The 20965-nt window shown below is 47.8% G+C and overlaps 1 protein-coding gene across 4 annotated transcripts in view; it reads right to left on the bottom strand.

Moving 5' to 3' along the window:
- The window catches only part of PDE2A (phosphodiesterase 2A), a 794043-nt gene that overhangs the window by 221345 nt on the left and 551733 nt on the right, over nucleotides 1-20965 (bottom strand). For all 4 annotated transcript variants that reach the window (XM_088461174.1, XM_088461173.1, XM_088461172.1 and 1 more), the window contains 2 exons: nucleotides 14003-14162; nucleotides 3870-3922 (listed from right to left, as the gene is read on the bottom strand). In XM_088461174.1, the coding sequence (XP_088317300.1) occupies nucleotides 3870-3922; nucleotides 14003-14162 (213 nt within the window). The remainder of the gene's footprint in view (nucleotides 1-3869; nucleotides 3923-14002; nucleotides 14163-20965) is intronic.

The raw sequence follows: 20965 nt of genomic DNA, 5'->3' as shown, positions 1-20965 counted from the left end.
AGTGTAGAAGCGCTGGTGGGAAGGGGGGGTATGAGAGAGTGTAGAAGCGCTGGTGGGAAGGGGGGGTAGGAGAGAGAGTAGAAGCGCTGGTGGGAAGGGGGGTAGGAGAGAGTGTAGAAGCGCTGGTGGGAAGGGGGGTAGGAGATTGTAGAAGCGCTGGTGGGAAGGGGGGGTAGGAGAGAGTGTAGAAGCGCTGGTGGGAAGGGGGGTAGGGGAGAGTGTAGAAGCGCTGGGGGAAGGGGGGTAGGGGAGAGTGTAGAAGCGCTGGTGGGAAGGGGGGGGTAGGAGAGAGAGTAGAAGCGCTGGTGGGAAGGGGGGGTATGAGAGAGTGTAGAAGCGCTGGTGGGAAGGGGGGGTAGGAGAGAGAGTAGAAGCGCTGGTGGGAAGGGGGGGTAGGAAAGTGTAGAAGCGCTGGTGGGAAGGGGGGTAGGGGAGAGTGTAGAAGCGCTGGTGGGAAGGGGGGTAGGAGAGAGTGTAGAAGCGCTGGTGGGAAGGGGGGTAGGATCGAGTAGAAGCGCTGGTGGGAAGGGGGGGTAGGAGAGAGTAGAAGCGCTGGTGGGAAGGGCGGTAGGAGAGAGTGTAGAAGCGCTGGTGGGAAGGGGGGGTAGTAGAGAGAGTAGAAGCGCTGGTGGGAAGGGGGGTAGGAGAGAGTAGAAGCGCTGGTGGGAAGGGGGGTAGGAGAGAGTGTAGAAGCGCTGGTGGGAAGGGGGTAGGAGAGAGTGTAGAAGCGCTGGTGGGAAGGGGGGTAGGAGAGAGTGTAGAAGCGCTGGTGGGAAGGGGGGTAGGAGAGAGTGTAGAAGCGCTGGTGGGAAGGGGGGTAGGAGAGAGTGTAGAAGCGCTGGTGGGAAGGGGGGTAGGGGAGAGTGTAGAAGCGCTGGTGGGAAGGGGGGTAGGAGAGAGTGTAGAAGCGCTGGTGGGAAGGGGGGTAGGAGAGAGTGTAGAAGCGCTGGTGGGAAGGGGGGGTAGGAGAGAGAGTAGAAGCGCTGGTGGGAAGGGGGGTATGAGAGAGTGTAGAAGCGCTGGTGGGAAGGGGGGTAGGAGAGAGTGTAGAAGCGCTGGTGGGAAGGGGGGGTATGAGAGAGTGTAGAAGCGCTGGTGGGAAGGGGGGGTAGGAGAGAGAGTAGAAGCGCTGGTGGGAAGGGGGGTAGGAGAGAGTGTAGAAGCGCTGGTGGGAAGGGGGGTAGGAGATTGTAGAAGCGCTGGTGGGAAGGAGAGAGTGTAGAAGCGCTGGTGGGAAGGGGGGTAGGAGAGAGTGTAGAAGCGCTGGTTGGAAGGGGGGTAGGGGAGAGTGTAGAAGCGCTGGTGGGAAGGGGGGTAGGAGAGAGTGTAGAAGCGCTGGTGGGAAGGGGGGTAGGAGAGAGTGTAGAAGCGCTGGTGGGAAGGGGGGGTAGGAGAGAGAGTAGAAGCGCTGGTGGGAAGGGGGGTATGAGAGAGTGTAGAAGCGCTGGTGGGAAGGGGGGTAGGAGAGAGTGTAGAAGCGCTGGTGGGAAGGGGGGGTATGAGAGAGTGTAGAAGCGCTGGTGGGAAGGGGGGGTAGGAGAGAGAGTAGAAGCGCTGGTGGGAAGGGGGGTAGGAGAGAGTGTAGAAGCGCTGGTGGGAAGGGGGGTAGGAGATTGTAGAAGCGCTGGTGGGAAGGGGGGTAGGAGAGAGTGTAGAAGCGCTGGTGGGAAGGGGGGTAGGGGAGAGTGTAGAAGCGCTGGGGGAAGGGGGGTAGGGGAGAGTGTAGAAGCGCTGGTGGGAAGGGGGGGGTAGGAGAGAGAGTAGAAGCGCTGGTGGGAAGGGGGGGTATGAGAGAGTGTAGAAGCGCTGGTGGGAAGGGGGGGTAGGAAAGTGTAGAAGCGCTGGTGGGAAGGGGGGTAGGGGAGAGTGTAGAAGCGCTGGTGGGAAGGGGGGGTAGGAGAGAGTGTAGAAGCGCTGGTGGGAAGGGGGGTAGGGGAGAGTGTAGAAGCGCTGGGGGAAGGGGGGTAGGGGAGAGTGTAGAAGTGCTGGTGGGAAGGGGGGGGTAGGAGAGAGAGTAGAAGCGCTGGTGGGAAGGGGGGGTATGAGAGAGTGTAGAAGCGCTGGTGGGAAGGGGGGTAGGAGAGAGTGTAGAAGCGCTGGTGGGAAGGGGGGTAGGGGAGAGTGTAGAAGCGCTGGTGGGAAGGGGGGTAGGAGAGAGTGTAGAAGCGCTGGTGGGAAGGGGGGTAGGAGAGAGTGTAGAAGCGCTGGTGGGAAGGGGGGGTAGGAGAGAGAGTAGAAGCGCTGGTGGGAAGGGGGGTATGAGAGAGTGTAGAAGCGCTGGTGGGAAGGGGGGTAGGAGAGAGTGTAGAAGCGCTGGTGGGAAGGGGGGGTATGAGAGAGTGTAGAAGCGCTGGTGGGAAGGGGGGGTAGGAGAGAGAGTAGAAGCGCTGGTGGGAAGGGGGGTAGGAGAGAGTGTAGAAGCGCTGGGGGAAGGGGGGTAGGGGAGAGTGTAGAAGCGCTGGTGGGAAGGGGGGGGTAGGAGAGAGTGTAGAAGCGCTGGTGGGAAGGGGGGTACGGGAGAGTGTAGAAGCGCTGGGGTAAGGGGGGTAGGGGAGAGTGTAGAAGCGCTGGTGGGAAGGGGGGGGTAGGAGAGAGAGTAGAAGCGCTGGTGGGAAGGGGGGGTATGAGAGAGTGTAGAAGCGCTGGTGGGAAGGGGGGGTAGGAGAGAGAGTAGAAGCGCTGGTGGGAAGGGGGGGTAGGAAAGTGTAGAAGCGCTGGTGGGAAGGGGGGTAGGGGAGAGTGTAGAAGCGCTGGTGGGAAGGGGGGTAGTAGAGAGTGTAGAAGCGCTGGTGGGAAGGGGGGTAGGAGAGAGTGTAGACGCGCTGGTGGGAAGGGGGGTAGGAGAGAGAGTAGAAGCGCTGGTGGGAAGGGGGGTAGGAGAGAGAGTAGAAGCACTGGTGGGAAGGGGGGGTAGGAAAGTGTAGAAGCGCTGGTGGGAAGGGGGGTAGGGGAGAGTGTAGAACCGCTGGGGGAAGGGGGGTAGGGGAGAGTGTAGAAGCGCTGGGGGAAGGGGGGTAGGAGAGAGAGTAGAAGCGCTGGGGGAAGGGGGGTAGGAGAGAGTGTAGAAGCGCTGGGGGAAGGGGGGTAGGAGAGAGTGTAGAAGCGCTGGTGGGAAGGGGGGTAGGAGAGAGTGTAGAAGCGCTGGGGGAAGGGGGGTAGGGGAGAGTGTAGAAGCGCTGGGGGAAGGGGGGTAGGAGAGAGAGTAGAAGCGCTGGGGGAAGGGGGGTAGGAGAGAGAGTAGAAGCGCTGGTGGGAAGGGGGGTAGGAGAGAGTGTAGAAGCGCTGGGGGAAGGGGGGTAGGAGAGAGAGTAGAAGCGCTGGTGGGAAGGGGGGGTAGGAGAGAGAGTAGAAGCGCTGGGGGAAGGGGGGTAGGAGAGAGAGTAGAAGCGCTGGGGGAAGGGGGGTAGGAGAGAGAGTAGAAGCCCGGCACTATGACATCTACGTACGGCTCTGCTACTATTCATAGGTCCTGAAATCTGTATTATGTTCCAGTTGTTGTGGGGAAATTGCACCCGTGGAAAAGGAGCCAGCAGAGGGACACAGTGATCGGTATTAATGCTGAGAATTACACTGATGTCTTTAAATTATGGACTAATTATTTGCCATTCACCAACTACAATGTATTTTAGCCAAACACTGGGGCATATACAGTAGGTCTGTAATAATAATTGGCTTGTGGGTTAGTTGAAAAAATTTTAAACAAAAAAGACCCAAAAACATATTTTCAATAAAAGTTTGAGAAATTGTATGTTTGACAGTAAAACAATAGTAATAGCAGCACACGTATGTTTGGAATGACAGTAAAACAATAATAATAGCAGCACATGTACAGTATGTACGCTGAATAGGTTAAACAATACAGTACTCACATAATGAATAACTTTAAGTTGCAGAGATGCTGCGTCCAAGTCATACAGTTCCCCTGTAAAATAGACAGAAATCTATGTTAGAACAAGCATGTGTCCAGTCTACATGTAACATACAACTGTGCACAGGGCAGAAACGTGTAACATTACACACAAGCCACATGTAACTAGGTAGAATTACAGATACCAGAGACAGTATGGGGGGGGGGGGTTCGGCTGCAGCCATTCAAGAGGAGGTAATACCAGGGCTTTAGGTTACCGTCAGGTTATTGAGCTGGTCGGGACGGCAATAGTCTCTGGTACTGGAATAGAACGTGCAGAAACTCCGTGTTACATCACATTCACACATAGTGGCGCCTGGGCGGAAAGCATAGCAACCCCGTACACAATGGGATATATTATGTTATTATAAAAGGACTACTGCATCCAATATACAGAATAATAGGACAGAGGGGTATTAATGGAAAAAAAACTGGGGCACTTACAGGGACAAACATTCAAATCTTGGAGGTGTCTGGGCATTAGGGCAGTTATTTATTTATTTATTATTTATTTATTACGTTTCTTATATAGCGCATAACAAAACTGGGTAATAACAGACAGATATATAGGTAGGAAGGCCCTGCTCGCAAGCTTACAATCTATAGGGAAATAGGCATTGATACACAAGGATAGGTGCTATATATTGTAATTTGTTCCAGCCAGAATGCAGAGTTTCTTGGTTGGCTGCATGATCCAGTCACAAAGGAATGTCGGCCAAATGTCATGAGGATGTGAGAAACAATGTGTGAGGTTATGTGTGGACTGTGAGAGGGGATGTAATAAGACATGGAAGCTATGAAGGTTATGTAGTCAGTTCTGGAATCTGATAAGGTTGCCTGAAGAGGTGAGTTTTCAGGGAACGCTTGAAGGATTGGAGACTAGAGGAAAGTCTTATTGTGCGTGGTAAGGCATTCCATAGAGTGGGTGCAGCCCGAAGAAAGTCCTGTAACCGTAAATGGGAGCAAGTAATGCATGGGGATGAGAGACACAGATCTTGTGCCGAGTGGAGAGGTCGGGTTGGGAGATATTTTGAGATGAGTGAAGAGATGTATGTTGGTGTAATTCGGTTAACGGGCTTATGTGTAAGTAACAGTATTTTGTATTGAATACGGTAGAAAACCGGCAACCAATGGAGGGACTGACAGAGCGGGACAGCAGACGATGAACGTTTGGCAAAGAAGATAAGCCTTGCAGCTGCAATCATAATGGATTGTAATGGCGATAGCCTGTTTTTGGGAAGACTAGTAAGGAAACTATTGCAATAGTCAATGCGGGAAATAATGAGTGCATGGATTAGAGTTTTTGCAGTGTCTTGTGTGAGAGATGGTCGAATTTTGGATGTTTTTTAAATGTACTGTATGTAACACGATTTTAAGACAGATTGAATGTGGGAAACAAAGGACAGTTCAGAGTCAAGAATGATACCAAGGCAGCGAGCTTGTGGGGCGGGGTGGATGGTCGAGTTATCAACAGTGATCAAGAGATCAGGTTGGTAACTGTTATTGGCCGGTGGAAATATAATTAATTCTGTTTTAGAAACATTAAGTTTTAGGTGGCGAGATGACATCCAAGATGAAATGGCAGAAAGACATTCAGTGACACGGACCAATACAGATGGTGATAAATGTGGGGAGGATAGGTAGATTTGAGTATCATCCGCATACAGATGGTACTGAAATCCAAAAGAGCGGATTAGTTTGCCAAGAGAGGTGGTATACTGTAGATTGAGAATAGCAAAGGACCTAAGACAGAGCCTTGCGGTACTCCAACTGATAGAGGTAGCGAAGAGGAGGCAGAATGAGAAAAACGAACAGAAAAAGAGCGATCAGACAGGTAGGAAGAGAACCAAGAAAGAGCTGTGTCCTTAAAACCTAGGGATTGTAGTGTTTGTATGAGGAGAGAGTGGTCAACAGTGTAAAAAAGCAGCAGAGAGATCTAGAAGAATTAGGAGTGAGTAATGGCCTTTAGCCCAGCCTTGGCAGTGACCAGATCATTTAATACCTTAATCAGTGCTGTCTCTAGAGTGCTGGGAACGAAAGCCAGACTGAAGTGGGTCCAATAAGTTGTGGGTGTTAAGAAAGTGTGTAAGGCGGGTGTAGACAAGTCTCTCCAGTAGCTTGGAGGGGCATGGGAGCTGGGAGATGGGACGGTAATTTGAGAGAGTGTTAGGGTCAGAATTTTTTTTTTTCAGAATGGAAGTAATCATTGCATACTTGAACAGTGATGGAAAGATGCCAGTAGAGAGAGAGAGAGAGAGATTACAGATTTTAGTTAGGGTTAGGATGAGCACAGGAGACAGAGCTTTAATGATTTTTGAGGGTATAGGATCTAGAGGAGAGGTAATAGAGTAGGAGGATGAGAAGAGTGTAGATACTTCATCTTCTTTGTGGGGTCAAATGAAGAGAATGTGCCAGAGGGTTCAGATGGGGAATTGAGTAGGTCACTAGCTGAGGAAGAACATACCATTTCATTTTGGATATTATCAATCTTGTCCTTGAAATAGGAAGCAATATCTTGTGCACAGATAGTAGCAGTTGGCTTGGGTGAGGGAGGGGTAAGAAGCAGTTTAAATGTATTAAAAAGTCGCTTGGGGTTAGAGGCTTGAGCAGAGATAAGAGATTGGAAATATGTTTGTTTGGCAGTGTCCAGAGCAGTACGATAAGAGTTGTAGATAGTCTTATATGTGAGGAAGTCACATGGAGTGCGAGACTTTCGCCATTGCCGTTCTACTTTACGTGAGAGTTTTTGTAGATGCCTTGTTAAGTTAGAATGCCACGGTTGACATCTAAGTCTACGTGGAGTGTGAAGGGTACCTGGAGCTACTTCATCGGGGGCTAGTTCTAGGGTCTGGTTCAGGTGTGATGCAGCAGTCTCAGGAGAAGTGAATGTAGAAATTGGTGAGAGTCGTTGTTGTAGAGAGGTAGATAGTTGTTGAAAGTTAATTGCATTAATATTTCTGCAGGTTTTAGGAGGTTTGGTTGATTTCACTGACATTGAGGTTGATGTAATGGAGGAGAGTGTGCAGGTGATAAGGTTGTGATCTGAGAGAGGGAAAGGAGCATTAGTGAAATCAGAAACTGAGCATAGTCTGGTAAATACAAGATCAGGGCAGTGGCCCTCCTGATAAGTAGCGGAGTCAGTCCATTGGGAGAGACCAAGAGAGGAGGTTAGAGAGAGTAGTTTGGAGGCATGAGGAGATTGTGGACTGTCAATGGGGATATTGAAATCACCCATAATGATGGTAGAGATGTCTGAGGATAGGAAGTAAGGGAGCCAGGCTGAAAAATGAGCCAGACATTGTTGAGGTGGCCCAGGTGGGCGATAGATAGAGAGAAAGGGGTGAAAGTCCTGATAGAATGTACTTCAAATGATGTAAATGTGAGTGAAGATACCTGTGGGAGAACTGTGTATGTATAAGATTGGGAGAGTAATATTCCTACCCCACCTCCTTTACAATTACCAGGCCTGGAGATGTGTGAGAAGTATAGGTTACCATGTGAAAGTGCAGCAGGGGAGACAGTGTCTGATTGTGGGAGCCATGTTTCTGTTATTGCCAGAAGGTTGAGGTTAGTTGAAATAAAGAGGTCATGGATGGATGTTAGTTTGTTGCAGACAGAGCGTGCATTCCATAAGGCACATTTTAGTGACTTGGAGGGTGAAGAGAGGCACGCAATGTTTATGAGGATAGCTGGATTTATAGCTCATTGTGGGTGTGGCATGTTGGTCAGGCCTGGATTTGGAGATGTCACCAGCTAATAGAAGCAACAGGAGAGAGATAGAAATATATTTGTGGGATTTGTCTGAATGCTTTTTATGGTGAGAGGTTGCAGATGTTATTATCAATGTGTATAGATAAGTTAAAAGCTCATATGTGTTTGTAAGAGGAGAGAAAAGTAATGAGGCAGAAATATGTACAGAAGGATGAGTTGCAGGGAGAGTAAAGGATGTAGTAGTCTAAAGCTGACCACAAATCTAAAGATTATCTGTCCAACCAGCCAACTAGCTGATTGGTTGGAATGAAAATCTGGTAAGGTATGAAGGCAAATGACAATCAGCAATTTGCTCCCAAACGCCGGAAATTGGACAAAAACTGTTGTTTGAACAAATTGTTTAGATCAAACATTTAACAAACTTGTCTGACGTCATTTTCATCTGTTTTCTGGCATTTAGGAGCAAATTGCTGATCATCAGTTACTCCCATACATTACCAGATTCTCATTACAACCAATCACCTAGTTGGCTGGTTGGACAGATAATCTTTAGATGTGTGGCCAGCTTTAGAGATGATTCCATGGAGTGAGATCATTAATAGATGTTTTTGATAAATTTTTTCAAAACATTCAAAAATGTACAACACACAAACTTCAAACTACTGTTAAGGAATGATACTGTAATTACCTTGTCGTAGATGTTGTTCAATGTTTGTTCAACTGTTTTTTAACTGTTATATAAATTACACTTTGTGTTATAACACACTTAGGACCTCATTCAGAGTCGGTCGCAAGCGCTGATCGCTCGCAACCGGCTCGATGTTTTGGTCCTGCGCACGCACAGCGGCCGCACTGCGCATGCGCAAGCCCTGGAGCGAGAGAGAAACTCTCTCGCTCTGGAGCTCACTACAAAAGGGCCGGCTGACGATGTTGATCGACAGCTCGGCCCGTTTTGTAGGCGGGGAGGGGGGGAGACTACACAAACGGAAGTCTTCCTGACGGAACGCTTGCTGTTTTGTGGGCTGCCGCACTGACATCAGCAGTGATGTCAGTGGGGAGTTTCCTGCTCGATCAGAGAAGGACGCTCCCTGGGGCTTGCGGTTGCCGAGACCCAACCTTGGGGTCCCATCGCAAGCCCCAATGGTCGCGATGGTCTTGACCATCGTGACCATCACCCTGGTCGGCCGCTAAGCTGCGGGTGCTGACCCACAGCTTAGCTAGCGACCAGGAGGCCGCACTTAAAAAAAAAGTAGCAGCCGCCCTCATTCAGAGAGAGCGATCGCTTTTTGCGACCGCCTCTGAATGAGGGCCTTAGTGCTTATAATACACGGCTGCCTCTATACTGATTCTGAACTTAAAGAAAGTCTGATAGAGACATGCTACAGCTGAGCACAAATGCTCACTAATCAAAGAAGAAATTTGGCACTGGGTTTGTGTAAACACAAGCAGTCCCCTACCATAAACTAGGCATCACTGAGCAACATCCCCCATCCAGGGAATACAAAATACAATCAAGTCATTACATCTAAATCTTTGCTAACAGTAATAAATTCCATGATGCAGAAATGTAAGAACAATATGTTGCTTGCTGGATGGAAATGGGTAACATACTTTTTAAAAACCAAACAGCTGATCTGAGTGATTGCAAAGCACTGGTAAAGCTGCATACACACACAACGATTTTCTTACCAATGATTTTATGAACGATTTTCTGTCAGATTATCTGTCAGATTTTTTAATGTATAATGAACGATTTTTATGACCTACAAACGATTTTTGCATATTCCCTTAATGAAAATCATTGAGTTGACAAGTCTGACTGAACTACAAACGTGAACGCGCGTGAACGATAATCGTTCATCGTTTGACTCAGAAAGTGAACGATTTTTGCAAACGATTATCGTTAAACGATAGCGTTTAACGATAATCATTAAAAAAATCGTTGTGTGTGTATGCAGCTTTAGAATTTATTAGGGCAGATGCCAGCACCAAGCGGCCACATAATAAATGAATAAACACAAAGTGCCCGATACATAGGTGGACGCTATGCCGACTTCTGTGCAGTTGGCCGATGTATTTTGCGCTGCTCATGCGTCGCTCTGTAGCTAATCAAACGCAGGTGTGTCGCGAGCGATATGTGGGCGAGTCACAGCCAGCGGCAGCGTCTATGTACGCAGCAGTATCACTGGCCCGGACGTGTTTTATCTGATGGACATTGTGAGCAGCACCGGATTGCTGAGGAGTCTAGTAGTGCGTCGCATTAGAGATGTGGCCGGCGGGCGTCTCTGTACAAAGGACAGCAACCGCGGCATTAGCACAAGTTCTCGGTGCCACTGCGTACGAAGTCGCAGCCACGATGGAATTGAGTGCCCACCTCTGAATCAGGTTTGGAAAAGCGGGCGTGCCAGTGCGTTAGTGCGCCATTGCATGGGCCTGCATAACCGAAGCACCGTGATGCCGTACGCAGCTCGAGAACACAGCAGCACTTACCGATGGTGTCGCAGTCTTACTAAACATTACGGATGTGTGTAAGGTAAGGTGGGCGTCCTTATGTAGTGCTGCGGTAATACAGCAATCGCAGGGGATTAGCATAATATCGCGGAGAGACTGCGTGCGAAATCACTATTGCATTCGCAGTTGCGATCTTGCGGAATCCGACCCATAGACACCAGCTCTGCCATACAGAGAAGACACGTCGGAAGGGTTGGAAATCTGCATAGCGGAGCAGTGGCGAGATGGAGAGCGCAGCAATGAATGAGGGGAGTAAGTGCGGTGTCCATGCCCCCATTGTTATGAGTACACGTCCCCACAAAGCTGGGCGGCACAATAATTATCCTTAAAATGTGAATAATATCTTTACATTATAATGAAAGAAAACATATCATTGTATCACAAAAACTGCGAATTGCCAAATTTCTCTCTTATTTATTTGGTTTAAATGCAAAAGGGACTGAGTTATGAATTGCACAAACCGGCATGAGAGGCAGCACAAGATGTACTCTCTGGAAGCATCACACCCTCATACAGAATTTGCCCAGGTGCACCCAGATTTCTGCCATAGTGCAGGGATGTGCTGTGCAAGACAGCGGCCCCTACGGAGGAGCAGAAGCTGATTGGAGGACAGAGCGAGGGCGGTCCTCGGATTACAGGCGCTTTTAGTGTTGCGGAGCGGTGGAGAAGCAAGTGTTACTTCTGTGTTATTGATATAAAGGGGTGTGGATGGCGCATTTTATTGGTTATTTCAGAAATCGCTGCTCATTCTGTACGTGTTGTGTATTTCAGGCCTATCACAGAGATAAGAGCATTTCCAGACACAGGTTACTAAATAGGGGCAAATAAAAAATAAATATAAAAACTTAAAAAGTGCGTTTTTTGATTAATCATAGTTACGTAAATTGCACACTGGCGACGATCACATCCTTCTAAACTCAAATAGTTAATAGTGTACCGTAAGCCGTATAACAATTATTACAAAAAACGTCTGACATTACACACCCAGGTTATTTATGGACATATAAGTGTTATATTTCAGAGGAGACTGTGAAGGAACTTAATGTTACATTAAAATATTAATATATTTTTATTTAAATTGCAACAATGAAATAAAGTTAAATTAGAAGAAGGGAAAAGAGATTAAAGGTATAAAGAATGCAAAGCACCGACGGCGTAATAATGTATATAATTTATTAACGCAATGCCTTGTGGTTTTGTATTCATTAAACAATCATTATACTACTAGAACAATTTAAAGAGACATTTACCTCGTTTAAAAGTATAATTTCTTTTATTTTAGGTTTAGATTTTCCTTAATGTCAGTGTGTACAAAAAAGTGGATTTTCCATAACATTATTCATTGTTTCTTACCTAGGGGCCAATTCATCCAAATAACTAAACTGCGCTCTCACCAACAAGAAGGATTCGTTATCCCTAACATTGTTTTTGCCGGCAATAACTCCACAGACGTTATATATCGCCGGCAAAGTGTGAGTTCCTTATTTATGAAGTGCAAGTATCTCCAGGATAGCAGTTTCATCACTGGTTTCTGTTAGTATAATGAGTGAACTAGAATGAAGTATATACTGATGATCTATTTGAAGTAACTGAGGCTGTCCCTTGAAAGCAAACATTTTTTTATTCTCTGGGTGGAGGGGGAACATCAGACAAAATTTATTATTACAATATACAAAGATCAGCCATAACACCTTCCTGATACTGTGTAGGTCCCCTTGTGCCACTAAAACAGCTCTGACCCCCCCGAGGCATGGACTCCACAAGACCTCTGATGGTGTCCTGTGGTATCTGGCACCAAGATGTCACTAACAAATCCTATAAGCCCTCTAAGGTGCCAGGTGGAGCCTCCATGGCTCAGACTTGAATTTCCAGAACGTCCCACAGATGATCCATCAGACTGAGATCTGGGGAATTGACCTTGAACTATTTGTCATGTTCCTCAAACCATTCCTGAACAATATTTGCAGTGTGGAGACCGGGCGCATTATCCTGCTGAAAGAGGTCACTGCCATCAGGGAACTCTGCTGCCATGAAGGGCTGTACTTGGTCTGCAACAATGGTTAGGTAGGTGGTATAACATCCACATGAATGGCAGGACCCAAGGTTACCAGCAGAACATTGCCCAGAGCATTACATTGCCTTCGTTGGCTTGCCTTGTTTACATCTCTTCCCCAAGTTCGACTCACACACACCCATCTGTCCAAACGTGACTCATCAGACCAGACCAGACCATCTTCCATTGCTCCATGATCCAGTTCAAACGCTCACATGCCCCTTGTAGGCACCTTCGGCAGTGGACAGCGGTCAGCATGGGCACTCTGACCAGTCTGTGGCTACACAGTTCAATATATAGCAAGCTGTGATGCTCTGTGTGTTCTGACACCTGTCTATCATAGGCAGAATTAACTTTTTCATTAATTTGTGCTACAGTAGCTCTTTTGTGGGATTGGACTAGACGGGCTAGCCTTCCCTCCCCACACGCATCAATAAGCCTCGGGCGCCCATGACCTTGTTGTCAGTTCACCAGTTTTCCTACCTTGAACCACGTTTGGTAGGCACCAACCACTACATACCAGGAACACCCCTCAAGACCTATCGTTTTGGAGACGCTCTGACCCAATAGTCTAGCCATCACAATTTAGCTCTTGTCAAAGTCGCTCAGATCCTTTCTTTTGCCCATTTTTTCTGCTTCCAACACAACTTCAAGAACAGAATGTGTTCACTTGCTGCCTAATATATCCCACCCCTTGAAAGGTGTAATTGACAATCAGTGATATTCACTTCACCTGACAATGTTAGATATATATACCCCAGGTTCCCAGCTTCTGTCTGGTAGATAGATAGCTGATTAGAAGCCTTGATTGCCAGACCACCTGTGAGAGGCTGATAAATTGTGTCAGTTTCTCTGGGCAGTCTCTCACTACCTGGGAAGCAGGCTGGCAGACCTGTTGAGAGAAACTGCTATGGCTTTATGTAAGTGTTTTATTTAAATTCTGTTTTGTGTGAGCTGGACATTAGGTCCTCCCACCCTTAGGCCCCCACTTATTAATGATTGCTATTGCAATGCAATCTGGGCATGACATTACCGCCCATGATCGCATTGATCATAGCACCCGGATGTATTATTCGGCACATGCAGGGGCACCGGCTTCGAATGGAGCCCATTCCTGCGTTGTGCCTGGAGAGCTACCGGCCAGTGCCGGGGCTGCTGCGCAGTCTCGCTGACTGCACATGCACGCCCGCCATTGCAGGCCAGCTAATTATGCACGGTGTAGCCCATAGGCTTCAGATGGCGTTAGCTGCGAGGCCCAAAATAAGGAATGCATCGGATTCCAGATGTTGGTAAATCTGGCAGCATTGCATCCCCATGGAAACCTATGGGAGATGCAGCTGCCTGCGGGAATGGCGGGATATCGGAGATACCTGCTGTGGTCCCTCCTTAATACATCCAGGGGAAACTTAATATTTGTGGATAACCCCCCGATTATACAATGATAAATGGGCCCCTTAGAGAGGGAGACTTCTGGTTAGTTAGAGCCAGACAGGCTAGGATACATTTTTAGGATTTTGTTTATTTTGCCACACAAATAAAACTTAGCTGCTGTTACTTGTAAAAGGCTGGTGCGATACGGATTGGCTGCTGCGTGCAAAGTGCGCCCGTTTACGCCTGGAAACTGCACTCCTTAACCTGATTTTGCAACACCGCAGGCACACATTAGATAGATAGATAATGCCCCGCATGTGTATACCTCTGATACTGTAAGTCCAGTAATTAGGATTCATTTCAATGTTTCATGAAATATCATACACGGAGTAATTCCCAGTAGAATCTATCATGTAATAACAGGGCTGCGGGGAAGACGTGGTACTTACCACATAACTGGAGGATCTTCTGGTCCAGGTCATCATAGTCATCACTGTGGGCAGGTTCGACTTTGGCCAAAGACTTCTCGGAAGAGCCCGTTGACAGGCTGACTTGCGGCCAAGGCTGTAACTTCTGCACCGCCAGCACCCGTTTACACGCCACCACCATCTGCGAAAAACACAAAAATGTGTTATTATTACCAAGGAACCATATAATTCACCAGTGTGATGAGTCTACCACAGGCCAGGGACCCAGACTGCACCACCTGAGAAGCAGAGGACCAGAGTCTACCACAGGCCAGGGACCCAGACTGCACCACCTGAGAAGCAGAGGACCAGAGTCTACCACAGGCCAGGGACCCAGACTGCACCACCTGAGAAGCAGAGGACCAGAGTCTACCACAGGCCAGGGACCCAGACTGCACCACCTGAGAAGCAGAGGACCAGAGTCTACCACAGGCCAGGGACCCAGACTGCACCACCTGAGAAGCAGAGGACCAGAGTCTACCACAGGCCAGGGACCCAGACTGCACCACCTGAGAAGCAGAGGACCAGAGTCTACCACAGGCCAGGGACCCAGACTGCACCACCTGAGAAGCAGAGGACCAGAGTCTACCACAGGCCAGGGACCCAGACTGCACCACCTGAGAAGCAGAGGACCAGAGTCTACCACAGGCCAGGGACCCAGACTGCACCACCTGAGAAGCAGAGGACCAGAGTCTACCACAGGCCAGGGACCCAGACTGCACCACCTGAGAAGCAGAGGACCAGAGTCTACCACAGGCCAGGGACCCAGACTGCACCACCTGAGAAGCAGAGGACCAGAGTCTACCACAGGCCAGGGACCCAGACTGCACCACCTGAGAAGCAGAGGACCAGAGTCTACCACAGGCCAGGGACCCAGACTGCACCACCTGAGAAGCAGAGGACCAGAGTCTACCACAGGCCAGGGACCCAGACTGCACCACCTGAGAAGCAGAGGACCAGAGTCTACCACAGGCCAGGGACCCAGACTGCACCACCTGAGAAGCAGAGGACCAGAGTCTACCACAGGCCAGGGACCCAGACTGCACCACCTGAGAAGCAGAGGACCAGAGTCTACCACAGGCCAGGGACCCAGACTGCACCACCTGAGAAGCAGAGGACCAGAGTCTACCACAGGCCAGGGACCCAGACTGCACCACCTGAGAAGCAGAGGACCAGAGTCTACCACAGGCCAGGGACCCAGACTGCACCACCTGAGAAGCAGAGGACCAGAGTCTACCACAGGCCAGGGACCCAGACTGCACCACCTGAGAAGCAGAGGACCAGAGTCTACCACAGGCCAGGGACCCAGACTGCACCACCTGAGAAGCAGAGGACCAGAGTCTACCACAGGCCAGGGACCCAGACTGCACCACCTGAGAAGCAGAGGACCAGAGTCTACCACAGGCCAGGGACCCAGACTGCACCACCTGAGAAGCAGAGGACCAGAGTCTACCACAGGCCAGGGACCCAGACTGCACCACCTGAGAAGCAGAGGACCAGAGTCTACCACAGGCCAGGGACCCAGACTGCACCACCTGAGAAGCAGAGGACCAGAGTCTACCACAGGCCAGGGACCCAGACTGCACCACCTGAGAAGCAGAGGACCAGAGTCTACCACAGGCCAGGGACCCAGACTGCACCACCTGAGAAGCAGAGGACCAGAGTCTACCACAGGCCAGGGACCCAGACTGCACCACCTGAGAAGCAGAGGACCAGAGTCTACCACAGGCCAGGGACCCAGACTGCACCACCTGAGAAGCAGAGGACCAGAGTCGCCCCTACATTGCTACATAATAAGATTATTATTGTCCTCCAAGGAGGTCAATAACAGAAAAAGTATTGTGGCAGTAAAAGTACTTGTTAAATACACTTCCACGTGCAAAGGGAAGAGGCAGATAAGGGATCATCGGTGGAGACCTTCTGTTGTATAGGGCAAAATGAAAACAATCCCTGTAATAAACCATAACCCTAGAAAGGTGATAAGGGCCTCACAAGTTCTTACAGATGTGAAGACCTGAAATCATATGACAGAGGGACCCCAGGGTCCTGTTTTTCTCCTAGGTTAAGCGTTAAAGGCATCGTACACACATTTCTCGCATGTATCCGTTTTGTCCTTTCTATGAATCTAATGTTGACTGCAAAATGTTATTCTTTTCTACAAAGACAGTGAGGAATGAGGTGAGAAACTTAACACTGGTGAACAGAGACTGTCCGTTCTAACCACTGGGAACGCATAATAATCTGCAGCAACTATAGAGCGTTCTCCCTATCAGAGACTGGATAGATAAGTGCACAGACTGCTGAATCCTCTATTCTACCTCCTGCAAGATAAACGGAACGCTCCCAAGATAAAGAACATCTCTTCTGCGCAGATACGCTCTGTCTCAGGGGGGTCCCTATATCAGATGGTGGAGAATTAACGAGTTTGCTCACATCCTTCTGCTCGCTCTCATTTGATTATCCTGTCAGTCTGCAGCGTTGAAGGGAAACTGATTAACTGTTATCTCATGAAATGTTAATTTCTTCCTCAGTTCCCAGAGACACAGACTTTCGTACTTCCAATACTGCTAATATATAGCCTTATTATGTGGGGTGCTTGTTTGAGGGTAGGACAGAGCCTTTATATTACGGAAATTAGCCATACTCCCACCTGTCCTGGTTTAGGAGGGCAGTCCTGATTCTAGAGGACTGTGCCACTAACCCCACTGCCGGTACTGATGGGAGCTGTGTCCTGGACACTTTAGGGATGTTATTTAGGTACGGAACTAGTGGGTGACCTAGCACTTTAGAAGTACTAAGAAAGGTCAACATGACGCCTTTCACTCCCTTTCTCGACTCTCAATCTTCTAATGCTGGTGCTATGACTGGTTGTTAGGTAGCACCTCTTAGAAAGAAGTCTGGGTTAAATAACCATTTCCTCTTAAAGCCACGACGGCAAGTTTCACTGGTCCATGTAAAGGGTTTTGCCACCTTCACATGGGGTTCATGTATTGGCTACAACATGCTCTCTGGAAACTATTACTAAATACATCGCATCGCATAAAATGCGCTGGGTGCCTGATAAGGAGTTGGACATAAGGCAGAAATTCACGTAGTTGAGTGATATTTTTCAACTGCGCATGTGCATAAATGTCTAAAAACCGTTATGGCGCATGCGTTACACAGAGGGTATGCACAAAGGTGATGTTACGAACGGGACAGAGGGAAGAGTGATGGGCTTTGCTGGGCAGTGACTGGTAGTGCACAGAAAAATCATCCGTAGACTGGACGTGTTATGGGCGTGTCCATGCAAGCGGCTCTGTACACAGACGTTCAGCTACAAGCGTAGGAGGCCATGGTCAGACGGAGAAACTGCACCTGTCAAAGGGCTGATGCAGGTTTCAATGGTGCGACCAATGACGGTATAAAAGCGGTGTTACAGCGTTCACAGATGCTTGACGTGGGCGTCACACCTTGCACATCGCTGGATGGATGTACAAAAGGGAAGGTGTTTGTAGCAGCATTTGCATAAACTCACAAAGGGGCGACCGCCAATAAACGCTGCTGCATGTGCTGCTGCGTGCGACTCAGAATTAGTATATAATAGAAGTAGAGACCAGCAATAGGGGGCAGGGCAGTACAATACAGGACATTCCCAGCATGCCTGAGCGGTAAGGTGGAAGGATGAGCGGTAAGGTGGAAGGATGAGCGGTAAGGTGGAAGGATGAGACATTACAGTTTCCAAAACTGTGGCTGATATAGTGAAAGAGAAAAAGAAATACAGGAAAGTGGCATAGGAGGAGGTTGGTGCCGCTAGAGTTGGTGAAGTCTGGCAGCTCATACCAGCCTGGCCAAAACGCGTCAGCGCCTTAGACTTTGCTCTCAGACCTAGCTACTCTGATACCTTTCTGGGTGGTCTCCTGCAAACTATGAGGTACTTGGGAGTCTGAAATTTATGCCTGTATTAGAATCCTGAGACTTATTCGATAACACAGGTCTACAACGGGAAATTGTTTGAAAAATGTTCAGACTTTTCCATAGATATTTGGGTGCAGTTTTCAGTAAAAAAAAAACTAATATAAAAAATTCCATCACGTACCATTTTTCAACAAAATTCATTTTCCTAGAACGTTGTCTATTCTTATTAACCTATTATTTAAATTGTAGCCTCTTTGTTTACAGAATTTAGTATCATTTGAAAAACCTGTTATTTTTGGAATAAACAGAAGACATGGGGGTCTGTAAGTGACAGCGGCCGGCTGTTATCATTAATGAGTTCTCATGAAGCTCAACTACAGCAATCACAGAAGGATGACAAGTGGTGATCTTAAGATAATGTCCATGCTCCTTGCATAGTAAGGACGATACACAAAGTACACATGCTCCTTTTGAGCGAATGAGAGAGCTAAGCGAAGGGCCAACACTCGATTGAAAACCAATGGCCAAGCAGGGCTTTAAACCTGGAATTTGGTTGATCCACAAAAAGCCCTCCTACACCCTCTTCACAACAGACTAGGGCCCTCATTCAGAGCCGTTCGCTATTTGCGATCGTTCGTTCAAAAACAAGGGGTGGCTATTCAAATGATCCGTTCGCACACTGCAGTCTGTTCACACCTCTAAGTCTGAACGAGCGAGCAAAACATACGCTCGTTTATTTGATAAAAACGCCCCTTGGCCGTTCGCACCATACGTCATGTCCGCTATTTATTAGATTAATCGAGTACATCGTACAGCTTATGAACTGCTCGCTATTCTTGTGGTTGGTTTTTTCAACCGCTATTTTGCGAGCAGTTCTGAGTTAAAAAAAAACAAGTGACGTGGTCAATGACGCTGCTGTATTAATTATGCACTCCCTTAAAACGCCCGTTTTGACCTTTAAGCACGCCTGCGTTCGAATTCCACTCGCCCGTTTTCAAGCACCTTCCCCTGTTACCACCCACAGACGCCTCATTCTGTCACTCAAAATAGCAGGCACTCGCTATATAGCGTACAAACGATTTTCGGCCGCACTGACTGGTTCGCGCATGCGTACTAAAAACCGTACGCATGCGCAGATGTGCGAACATCGCTCGGAACGAGCGTACTGCCGCTAGCGAGCGGCTCTGAATGAGGGCCAAGGACTCATGAAGCAGTTTGTAAAAGCTTTGCCAAAAGAAGGACAGTGTTTTATGTATCTAAGTAAAAAGTTCCCAGAACTGTCTGATGCCATATTGAAAGAAGGTATTTTTAAAGGACATAACAGACTCCTAACACACAATGGGGGAGATATACACTGTACTAAGCCTTCGAGAGCGATAAAGTGGAGCGTGATATAGGGGGAGATGTACTAAGCTTTGGAGAGTGATAATCTGCCAGCCACTCAGCTCCTAACTGTCATGTTACAGGCTGTGCTTGAAAAATGACAGTTAGGAGCTGTTTGTTTTGTGCTTTATCTCACTCCAAGGCTTCGTACATCTACTCCAATGAATTAAAAAAAAAAAATATAGAAACTGTTGAAAGAGATGCTTGGAATAAGTTGTAAAGAAGTGCTTGGGGAACTTTAAAGATCCCAACAACAAGTAAAATTGTGGAAAACATGCTAGAAAAACAGAAAGCAGTAGGTTGTTTGGAGGAGCAGGGAAGTGCACTCTCTGAACAATCACTTGGAATACTTTCCTGGAACCTTGGAGCTGTTAGTGAGGAGCAAGAAAAATATTCCACCAAGACATAAAGGAGATGGAACGACAACATGATGGAAGACTAATGTTGGATGCTGCACAGAGAAAGCACCAGACAAAGCTTTGAAGGGAAAAGAATAAACAGAATAAGGATTTGTAAATGTAAGAAACATTGTAACATGGTTCTGTTACAATTTGTACATCAGAATATTTTATAGCTTTTTGTAATAAAATAATAATAATAATAATAATAATAATAAAATAATAACAATAAAAAAACTGGATATACAGATATCTTTACATAAATTTTTCAGAAAAATTCTTACGTCCTATAGAAAAATCTTAGTTATGTCTGAAATCAGCGCACCCAATGCCTCTGGAATTTGCCAGTCAGAGAGTTTTCGGTTAATCAGATTTTGCAGACTTGTGTAAGCTTCATATATTCTATTTCAATGTACGGGAAATGTATATATTTTTATATTCTTCAATCATTTGTGTGAAATACTCGTATACTAGACTATGTATATGGGTATAGTTGGGTGATCTCTCCTGATATAATTTTATTTCTTTTTGGCAACAATAAACCCGTAATACAGTATATTGCGCCGTCATACAATTTTATATTCTGTGCACTATTTACTTCACCCGATGGCGCCTCTTTGTTCTTTTTTGTTTCTACCACTGTCCTCCTCGTTCACCGTCTCTCCCCTCCACGTCACCAGTCTGCCCCTCTTCTTTAGGGGCCTATTTATCATTAAATATTTGCGGCATATTCCCCAAGCACACCCATTTTTCAGGGGATACCTGGAAAAAAGCAGCGCCCTTGATAGTGATATTTGTTGTATTTTTGCCGCTATAGATGGTTTCATCCGGCAACACCTTAAAGGAGCAAAGAGAAACACACAGTCCTTGTGATGCCGCATGTGTGAGAGTCCAGGAGCTGAACAGAGGATCAGACAGACAGCACAGCACTGAGCTGGGAACACAGGACACAGAGTCAGTGTAAGAGTAATATGATCAAGAGTCTTAGGATCTCACTCAGAGTCGGTCGTTGCAGCCGCTCGGTCGTTAGGGAAAAGGGGCCGGATATGCAAATGAAGCGCTCGCAAGTTGCGTCGTTAAGATGGGATCGTTAGCTGGACGAGTGAGGGGAGGATGCGGCCGGAAGACTAAAAATACGCCCCCTTCTCGTTCGCAATACACGTCATCTCCGGGCATATAAGGATTAATCAGGACCATCTAGAACCATCGGAACTGGTCGTAGAGCTTAAGGTTGACCATACCCTCTCTTAAGCACTACGATCAAGTC

Source organism: Taudactylus pleione, unplaced genomic scaffold (genome assembly GCF_031769625.1).
Source record: "Taudactylus pleione unplaced genomic scaffold, aTauple2 ptg001023l, whole genome shotgun sequence".
NCBI lineage: Eukaryota > Metazoa > Chordata > Amphibia > Anura > Myobatrachidae > Taudactylus > Taudactylus pleione.
Note: the sequence above shows the minus strand (reverse complement) of the source record. Positions and strands in the feature narration are given on the sequence as shown.